The 10467-nt window shown below is 37.0% G+C and overlaps 1 protein-coding gene across 1 annotated transcript; it reads right to left on the bottom strand.

Annotated features, from left to right (window-relative positions):
• Positions 1-1191: 1191 nt before the first annotated feature.
• LOC128636463 (uncharacterized) lies at positions 1192-4390 on the bottom strand. The gene is made up of 6 exons (XM_053689478.1): positions 4343-4390; positions 4141-4167; positions 3688-3766; positions 2693-2748; positions 2393-2533; positions 1192-1506 (listed from the first exon to the last, which is right to left on the bottom strand). Exons 1-6 carry the CDS (start codon positions 4377-4379, stop codon positions 1358-1360), a joined length of 489 nt encoding a protein of 162 aa, XP_053545453.1. The 5' UTR covers positions 4380-4390; the 3' UTR covers positions 1192-1357.
• Between the last annotated feature and the right edge of the window lie 6077 nt (positions 4391-10467).

The raw sequence follows: 10467 nt of genomic DNA on the forward strand, positions 1-10467 counted from the left end.
GGTAAGTATTTAGTTTTAAATAGGATTAAGTTAGTTAATAAGAGAAATATTATTTAGATTTATTTAATTAATATTTAAGTTAGGGGGGTGTTAGGGTTAGTGTTAGACTTAGGTTTAGGGGTTAATAATTTGGCGGCGATGTAGGGGGGGGGCAGGATAGGGGTTAATAAATGTATTATAGGTGGCGACGGTGTAGGGGGGGCAGATTAGGGGTTAATAAGTTTAATATAGGTTGCGGCGGGGTCCGGGAGCGGCGGTTTAGGGGTTAAACAGTTTATTAGAGTGGCGGTGGGCTCCGGGAGCGGCAGTTTAGGGGTTAACGTATTTATTATAGCTTGCGGTGGGCTCCGGGAGCGGCGGTTTAGGGGTTAAACAGTTTATTAGAGTGGCGGTGGGCTCCGGGAGCGGCCGTTTAGGGGGTAATAACTTTATTTAGTTGCGGCGGTGTAGGGGGACAGATTCGGGTGTTTAGACTCGGGGTACATGTTAGGGTGTTAGGTGTAGACAGCTCCCATAGGAATCAATGGGATGTCGGGCAGCAGCGAACATGAACTTTTGCTATGGTCAGACTCCCATTGATTCCTGTGGGATCCGCCGCCTCCAGGGCGGCGGTTTGAAAACCAGGTACGCTGGGCCGGAAAAGTGCCGAGCGTACCTGCTAGTTTTTTGATAACTAGCAAAAGTAGTCAGATTGTGCCGCACTTGTGTGCGGAACATCTGGAGTGACGTAAGAATCTATCTGTGTCGGACTGAGTCCGGCGGATCGAAGCTTACGTCACTATATTCTACTTTTGCCGGTATCTAGGGCTTGATAACTAAGGCGAATCAGCCTCGCCTCAAATACGCTGCAGAATTCCAGCGTATTTGAGGTTGACGGCTTGATAACTACCCCCCATGATACCAGCGGGTGCTAAAAAGCAGCGTTAGGACCCCTTAATGCTGCTTTTTAAGGCTAATGCAGAACTCTAAATCTAGGTGATTGCTTTTTTTTAATTTATTATTGTTTGTGTTTTAACAGGTTAATAATTTTCTTTTAAAATAGAATTCTGTCAACTCAAAGCTTGAGAGCCTGAGAAATTATCCTATGTGCACTAATAAATGATCTATACATTTCTTGTTGTACACCCATATACCATTTTAAGTATTAAACAAATAAAATAAAGTTAAAAAAAAGAAAGTCGACACATTAAATTTACTTGGTCTAATTTTATTAATTAGTAACCATGGAGAATTCCCAATAAGAGGTAGAGATAAGAAGGATGACAATACAAGATGGTTTCTCAGGAGCGGGACATATTGGCACACAGGAGTGGCAGAAGAGGCAGAGCCCTGGCTGGTACACGTAGCTCTGGTATCTTTAGCTAAAGAACTCTTCCTCCTCCCTTAGTTCTTCCTCTCGCCGTCTCTGTACTTCTAGGTCTTTATTGATCCAAAACTCCAAAAGTTTCCATTTTACTTCTTGTGTGCCGTCTGTCTGTACTGCTTTCTCTTTGGTTTCAATTTGAGCTATTGAAATAAAAAAAGAATTAAAAATGTACTTACTCTTATAACATTATGTATGTTATGGAGGACTATAAATAGCAATTTTATACATTTCCCCATATTTATGCATATATCATATCACCCATTCATGTTATATAAATGATCATTTTATAGCTGTATGTCCCTTTTATCCCCTCATGGGATATTTCTATGTTTGCTATTAACCAGGATTAAAGCACATTTACTCTGGCTTGTATTTTATTCTGTGATACAGATAGCAATATGACACCTATATCTGTGAGTTCTACCAGACCAGTACAATTCACAATGTGAAAGCTTAACTGTGATTGTTGCTATATAAATATAAAATGTGTTACCTACTTTTATATTAACATAGTATAACACTAATGAGAATGAATTGCCTACCTAGGGTTAGGTTTATATCATTTATTCTCCATTGTGTGTAAAGTGAGACTTTTTATTTACTATTAGTTGAGGGGATCCCGAGTGATTCATTAAGTATTGTGAGGATTATTCCTGTCTTAACTAAAATTTGTTCTACATAATTGATTTTATCAAAGGGTTATTGTCAAAATGTTAACTTTTACAATTCACCCTATTTAATGGTACTTTTAATGTTTGTTGCACTTTTACATATTTATAACTTGCCCCAAGGCCCCAATAATCCCTATATATTACATTAAACAAAAGCAACCTTCATTATAACGTCTAACCTGCCCTCTCTCTTTCTTTTACCCTCTCACTGTTTTTTCTTACTAATGTCCTTATCTATTCATTACCCCCTTTACACAGTTTCCTATTTCCTACTATTCTATTTCCTGTTCTTTCCCAGGTGCTTTATTATTATTTTTGTTTTTATTTATGTTTATTTTCTGTTGTCTTTTCTCACCTTCCCCTGATTTTTCATCCTTCTTCTTCTGCACCTTCACCTCCTTCTCAAACTTAATTTCCTCCTCATCTTCATCCTTCTGTTCCACCTCCTTTTTCTCCTTCTTTGTTTTCTTTTTTATCTTCTCCTTTTTCAGAGAAGCTTCAAAATAAAAATTAAATTAAATGACATATTCCTGTATTAGCCTATTATGCCCACCCCTAGTCTTGTGCCATACAGTCTCCCCCTATAACCTTCCATATTTCATCCTTACTAATGAGTTACATTCTCCTCGTATAAACAGTATGGAAGTTCTGTTACCTTTCCTGATGACGGGGCTGATGTTTGGTTGCTCCTCATCAGGAAGTTTGGATTTTCTAAAAACAGGAAAAACAATATTAAAATGATATTTTTGTCATAACATACTTAGTCATTAACCTGATGAGTTTATATAAAAGGGAAATAATTGTAAAAGATAACAACACAGAGCTCCACACCAGGACTGCACCACAAAACACAGAACAGTTGGGAGCTCTGCATTTAATTTGTAAATCATGTGACATGCAGCACATAATTACTGATGTTACTGATGATTTAATAGAGGGGCACTGGTGTAGGACAACCTCTTGACCAGCAGATGGCAGCACCTCAGCTTCATACCACTGTAAGGCAACAGTGAGGTGGGCATGATTACAGCTAGGCTGTACCTGCCTTGTCATGATCTGTGATCAGTATTACACAGTGAAAAGCTTGTTCTACCCAGAGTCTGTAGCACAGATGTGTTATTTTATACCCAACAAAATGGTCTAGGAAAGGCTTGTTATGTAAATTAGTTTCTATATGAATCAAAGAATTACATTTATTATCACAATTTAGTAAAATATTTTACATTTTTACATCAATTGTGATTATAAAAGCAGCAATTCTATAAATATAAACATAAGAAAAAAAGAATGTGACAACAACTACCAGGGAGGATGCTAAACCTTCTTAGTGTGTGTTAAATTTGTACCCAGCAGCCTCTCTGATGGTGCTGACTTGTTTTGCAAAAAAAACAAAGTTGAACAAATAAAAATGTAAAAGTGGAAAATGTATTTTTATATATTTAAGATTAGTTTGTGATATAGACAAACAACATACATAAGTGTAGCTACACCCAGCAGTGTAATGTCCCTTTAATATGTCACAGCATTTCTGTTGTCTTGTGACTGTAGTGGGCTGCACAGATGTATTGTAAATACTAATATAAATATATAAACAATACGGCTAAATTGTATAGATGAGTTTATTATGGGAGTCAGCTCCCTGTAACTTACCGGATGTTCTTCCTAAGCGCCCATCCTCCAATTATAATAATTACGAGGGCAAAGACTCCCACACCAGCAAATACGTATACTGTAAAGAAACAGCAGGTAAAACATAATTATTAATAGACTTTACCAGTATTGAGATCATTATTAAGTACAATTAAATAAACATGGCACATTATATCTTCTACCTTTAGCAGGCCATGTGTTTAACAAGTGTTGTGTTAATAAATGACACCTATGTATCAAGCTGTTTGTGAGGTAATGATGACATCATATGAATTAGAATCTGTAAATGACTGCAGTGACAGCCAGGAGTTATAGTTAAAGTGTCACTGGAGTACTATCTACCAGATAGTATATTAATATAACTGTAGTATAATTTACAGGGCACATAACTAGATGTGTATGAGAGTTATTCTACAATTTTATTTTAATAAAAGTTTTTTTTTATTCGCTTACCTGAATTATTCAGTCCAGCCAGAAATCCTGTAAAAAATAATAATAAAAGTTAGAAGTATATAAAATAAATGCTTGTTATTCAGATTTTTTATAATTATTACCGAACTCTCTAAATCTAACACAATGATTAAATAATGCATTTAAACTGTACAGCCTGTAAACACAGAATCAATCATTAGGCCGACTAGTATTATATCCTTACCATTTGCTAATGCAGTCTTGAATGCCTCACTATTCATTGGTCCCAGAGTCATCCCTATGTACAAAGACAAAATAAAAGAACTATTTTTGCTGTAGTTCTAACATCACATACTTAATGTCCTACATAACTATATAAGTAAATAGTGCACATGCGCAAGGGTCTTTGTGAAATGCCTTATCAGTTGGTACACAAGTAGATAATGCTGACATCCAAGCCAAGTTATGTGACAACCCTGATTTATTTTTATGTCTGTGACACCTCAAGAATAATATAAATACAACACAATAATAAAACAACTCTTATGATCTGCAGTCTGTGTAGCCAGTAGATAAAGGTGACGTTAAGATGTAGTGAGTTTATAATCCAAGAAATACCTAATGACCATTCTGGTATCTGTTAACCCTAAACTCTAATTCTGTGTGACACAAAGATTTGAGAGCTGTGATAGATCCTGTTGCCTGGCACCTTATATGATTTTCCCTGGACAAATAAAGTTTCCCAAACTGAAGTTTATTGACATCCTGATGAACTTTTTGAATAATCATGGCATAATTTTTTGTTTTTTTGAAACCTAATACTTTTCCATCCATTCTTTACTTCCCCCATACAAATATATATTGGTAATATTTGCCTAGTTAATTGCACACTCTATAGTGAATTAACTGTATAGATGTTTAATATAGCAACATCTTCTGTGATGTCAATAAAACCGAGCAATAAAAGATAATGGGGTCAATCACAATTGTGTAGAAAAATGTATGAAATTTCATATCTAAAAAAAGTCCCAACAGACTTCAATTGTGGTTTTCTGTATAAAAATATTATATACATTTTGCTAAAGGATTGTAATTGACCCCCATATTAGTTAATTAACCCTCTGTAGCGAGGAGATACATCAGACAGTACAGCCTACCGGAATAGATTATCTATAACAAACTCTAGTCATTAGTGATGAAGGATATATACTTTACCTTGCGGGGTGCTCACAGGTGTACCCAAGACAGTTTGCAATATATAAAGAAATATATAAATCGCCAAGTAGAAACAAGCCATGTTAGCTGTAGTCCACTCTCACAGAAAATGACTGTGCTGACTGGCTGCAGCTGAGGTATAGAGTGTGTGATGTCACTGTTGTATTGTGTGAAGTTGTGATATTGTGACATCATTTCCTTTGGCAACATCTGACCAAACAGATTTACCCACTGATAATTATGAATCTGTTTTTTATAATAGTATGGGGTTTTGTAATCCCTTGTTCTGTAAAATGTTATTAATATGTCAAGGAATATTATCTATATTTTATTATAGGGTATAATTTTATAGTTTTTATAATAATACATATGCTACAATACATTGTGATGCTAAGTACCTATACACTGGTAATAATCAAATTATCATAAAACAAGCTATTGAGCTGTTGTTTGTTCCTTAGAGAGCACTTCTTTTTCTGTTTTGTATTTCGGGCTGGACTGACTTTGTTAGGCGGGATCAGTCTGATATACTTCACAAAAGTTCTCCTCTGTGAAAAGCAGAATTGGGCTAAGAGGCTGCTCCTAGGTTGTAAATCGCCATAGAATAAGTTATTGAGCGCTTATAGAGAGCGCTTCTCTTTCTGTATGTATTAATAGTCACATTATCCTCAGCTTCTATAAAATGGTAACAAAAATACTAGCCTCTGAATTGATACTGAGGCCCCTGTTTAGTATACTGTGGGTAGAAAGATTCCCAAGTAGGGTAACATGTCCGCCTGCATACACAGGGAGAGAAGCATCATTCACTGCTGGAATTTATCATTGCACAAACAATGTCTTGTACATCAAGGTCCACTGCTCTCATACAACCGATTTCATGAGATGAAGGCTTGTCAATTATGAGTTTTTGTAATGTTTTCAGTCTGTCACAGGTTAGAAAGCAACATTATAAACAAGGATGGTTCATGGGGGCTGTGTTGGATCTCAGGGCCCTGAACAACTCCTTATCTTCAAGTTCAAGATTAAGGGGTCGATTTATCATGATCCGAATGGGGCCAAATACCCCTGTTTCCGCAAGAGCCTTCAGGCTCGCCAGAAACACGAGGCATCAAGCTCCATTCAGAGATTGATAATTCGGCCCCTAGGTGTCTTCTGCTTCTAATCAATCTAATAACACAGGATATATATCTTCTGTGACTAGATCTTATGGATGCTTATTTCACATCCCCATAACAAATGCAGTTCTTGGCTTCTCAGCTGCAAGTTAGCATTTCCATTCTGCTGTCCTTCCATTTGGTATTTGTATAATTTACAAATTAGAGAGACAAGTATAACCCAACCCATATTTGGCAAAATCCTTGGCTACAGCAGTCTTTAATACTGGCTAACTGGCGGCCTAAGGGCTACATGCGGTCCTCTACACTTACTTTTGCAGCTCCAGGGAAAAATCAGAAATAACAATGACCCACTGATAGCTCAGGGTTCGCTATATCAATATTGCAGGCCCACGCTAAGACTAGCACGCAATCTGGTATTACAGGTCCACGGTAAAAAATAATTACTATGTTTAGCATGGCCAAAATCTCTTTAGTGTACCATATACTTTCAATATATAGAAAGGCCGTGATAAACATCCCTCATATTACAAATTGTAATTTATTTGGTAGGCTTGAGCTCAAAAATTAGTGAGACTTTAGACCTAATGTAAAGTGTCAGGGCTAGAATAAAAGTATAAAAAACAATGACATGTTTCCAGAGCTCCGGGCGAGGAGATAATAATCCGCCGATTATAGCTCAAAATTTACAGCAATCATCTGCAAAACAAGTGTTATTGCACTTCATCTTTAATATTCTGCTGTATTAATGACCCTTGGACTGAAACAGGACAATTGAGGCCTGCAGCGGCGGCAAAACTCGCAGGCAGCGTCCCCCCAGGTGACTGGGGTGATTCACCAGAGCTGGTTGATCACTGCAAGAAAAATATCATCTCAGATTACTCACAGGCTTTAATTTTACCCAGAGAGGATATATGCCTATACAAGAGGTTCCCACATCAAAAAGAAGTATGTCGCACACTACCACTATCACGTGGTTCAACGCTCTTCATGACGAAGTGGACTCTCGCTTTGCTAAACTAGAAGCCATGATACAGGCCCTAGTTGATAAAGCACCTTCACAAAGTGAACTGCAGCTTCTAATAAGTAAGGTACCAGAGATCATCCCAGAAGTCCCAACGTACCTACACCCTGTTGTAGATAAGACCGCTTCATATATGCAACACGGAGAATTGGATCAGCTTCCCGCATCTTTGTTTGGAGCTCTTATATAACCAAATAAATCCGCAACAATACCTGCTCAGCTACAGCATAATAACCACCACGCGGTGGTAGAACCAGCGTTCTGCATGGTTGACAAAGGGACACTCCAGCGCAAATCACTAAACTCTTCAAAGAAGGAATACCTTGTGTACCGATCCAAAATGGAATTTATCCCAAGATACGGTCAATGGCTTAACACCTGTCCTGCTAAATTGCACGCTTATCAGGGCGAAGAGGGCACCAACCTTTTAGGGCAGCGGAAGCAAGTCACCCCAGGCTTACATCTGCAGGAAAGACAGACCATTACTCAGGGGTGGCCATGTCAAGGGGTTAGCGGGGATCCGTGGGAAGGACTGTGTCCAGAGAAAAACAGGCCCCTCGCTCCAAACTACCACTCCGGCTGGCGCCCCGGACATTTTACCTTATCGGGGAATCCCCATGGCATTATATCTGGCCCTGTGCGAGGCATTTACCCCACAACATTGCGAGGTGGCTGTTTCGATATAGATCACTTTACCCGTATGAAAAGCTGTACCCATGATCTCTCAGAAGCTGTTCCCAGAGACGCTAATGCTTCAAACCGGCAATTAAAGTATGAGGGAGGTTAATTTACATTTAAGGGATAATACGGTACTGACGAGCATTGCTTGGTGCAGTTGGCAAGAATGAAGCAGTCAAGCTGGCTCTTAATGTTTAAAGTTTGTATTTGCTTAAATTTTTATTTATTTTTTTCTTGTAAAAGGTTGATGTGCAAATGCTGTATAGGATACATCAGCTTTATTTCATATGCAGCTACTGATAGTTACTTCCGCTATTATTGTGAGACGCAGAAGCAGATTACATATACCTGGTCATTACATCTATACTACTGAACACTAGAAGGCAATGTGTAAGTAGTTAATACCCTTTATATATTCCTATTGGACTCTCACGGGGGCGAGGGGGAGCCCCTGTAGGGACTTCCGTACAAACAGCATGGACTCTCACTTACAACACGAAGCCTTAACTCCTAAGAAGAAAGACATAGCATAGCTGGTTCTCCTTTGCGGCTCACGGCCGGGGCCGTGGAGGAGATCTCAGATACTAATCAAAAGTACGGGGTGGAGGGAGAGACACTTTGCCAACAAAACCTTAGCAGTGACATGCTTAGAACTGGCCACTTTATAAATAGTTTATAATCTTTTGTCTCAGGTGTAGCGTTCATCACCCTCTTTAGTGTATATAAGTACTGCCTATTAAATTATTCACAACATAGAATTTTGTGGGGAAACCATAGAATTTTGTGGGGAAACAGTTACTAACTTTTGGCTGTTCATGTCTCAGTGTTATATGAGTATATATACCTCTTGTTTATTGAAGTGTGAGCTCTGTTAGCTTTGGAAACCAGCTCTGGTTCAGGCATCTACATTTTTTCAAGATATGTATTGATATGTTTTACTATTTCAACACAGATGCATTTTGTTTACTTTTATATTTTCATACATGTTTTATGATAACATAACCCCTGGACTTTTCTGAAGATATCTGACAAGGTCCAAGAGTGGCCTATAATAATGTTTTTAGGGGAAAAAAATAAATGAGGATTATCACTTAAAAAAAAAAAAAAAAAAGTATAAAAAACATCTACATATATATTAAATATAAAGTTTATGTTTGCTATTGAAATAAATGTATTAAAAAGTGTTTTAAAGGGATATGGTATATAACTGATTGTTTGACATATCTACTGTATGTATTTATATATAACTATATATACATAAATAAATATATATTGTGCTCACTCCTGTGGAGTTATTATGAGTCAGCACTGATTGGGTAAAATGCAAGGCAATCAAAAGAACTTAAATTAGGGGACTGTCAGAAGATGCTTAGATTCAAGGTAATCACAAAGGTTAAAAGTATATAAGGTTAACAGTGTTGGTTAAACAAAACTGGTGAATGGGTAATAAAGGGATTATCTATCTTTTTAAACAATACAAATTCTGGAGTAGACCTTTAAAGGGACATTAAACACTTTGGGATTGTAGTATAAAATGTTAATTATTTGTAATTAAAAAAAACCTTTGCAATATGTTTGTGTGGAATTAATATTTTCATATCATCTTTAGTAATTTTATAATTAACATTTTTTTTAAATGTTCAAACACTTCACTGCAATCATAAATTAACATTCTCATACCCTGGCTCCTCCCTGGAATTACCAAGCCACGCCCACAGACTGCCCAACAATACAAAGACACTTGTGACTCCTACTTCTGCATCTCCAGAAACATCTTGGCTTTGCCACCATCCTTCCTGTCCGATTACTAAAATCTAGGGAGATATTGTACAAGCTTAAAAATGTAAAAGTGTGATTTGAGCAATATTTCTAACTTTGTATTTAATGGTAATTAACATGTTAACTGAGTATCAACAAACACTTTAACACTGAAAATAAAAGAAGTCAGAGGTGTTGAATCTGAGAAGTTCAAACATTTTTTTCTAGTGAATTGTTTATTTGTAACCTATAGGTGGTGCTGTTGTCACACAGATACATTTGAAAAGCTTGGCCATAAATCTTCAAATTTTGCAAAAATAAACTTTATCTTCCCTTCTGAAAAAGGGAAAATAATATTGAATGACTGTTATGTCTACAACACATGATAGAGAAATCCAGTAGCCAAAAGGTTGAGCGTTAGAGATGATTTAGTGTGCTGTGAAGCTGTATTACAAAAATGTTACTGTCAGAAATTGGTTAAAGGGACCGTCCACAATAGAATTTGTATTGTTTTAAAAGATAGATAATCCCTTTATTACCCATTCCCCAGTTTTGCATAACCAACACAGTTATATTAAT

The sequence above is a fragment of the Bombina bombina genome, chromosome 1, assembly GCF_027579735.1.
Source record: "Bombina bombina isolate aBomBom1 chromosome 1, aBomBom1.pri, whole genome shotgun sequence".
NCBI lineage: Eukaryota > Metazoa > Chordata > Amphibia > Anura > Bombinatoridae > Bombina > Bombina bombina.

What these genes read in the sequence shown, in the direction of transcription:
- LOC128636463 (XM_053689478.1), bottom strand. Translation starts at nt 4,379, where the DNA reads ATGAATAGTGAGGCATTCAAGACTGCATTAGCAAATG. An exon ending in GGCTGGACTGAATAATTCAG is followed by an intron (nt 3,767 to 4,140) that starts GTAAGCGAATAA and finishes GTTTCTTTACAG; the next exon opens with TATACGTATTTGCTGGTGTG. An exon ending in GGATGAAAAATCAGGGGAAG is followed by an intron (nt 1,507 to 2,392) that starts GTGAGAAAAGAC and finishes TTATTTCAATAG; the next exon opens with CTCAAATTGAAACCAAAGAG.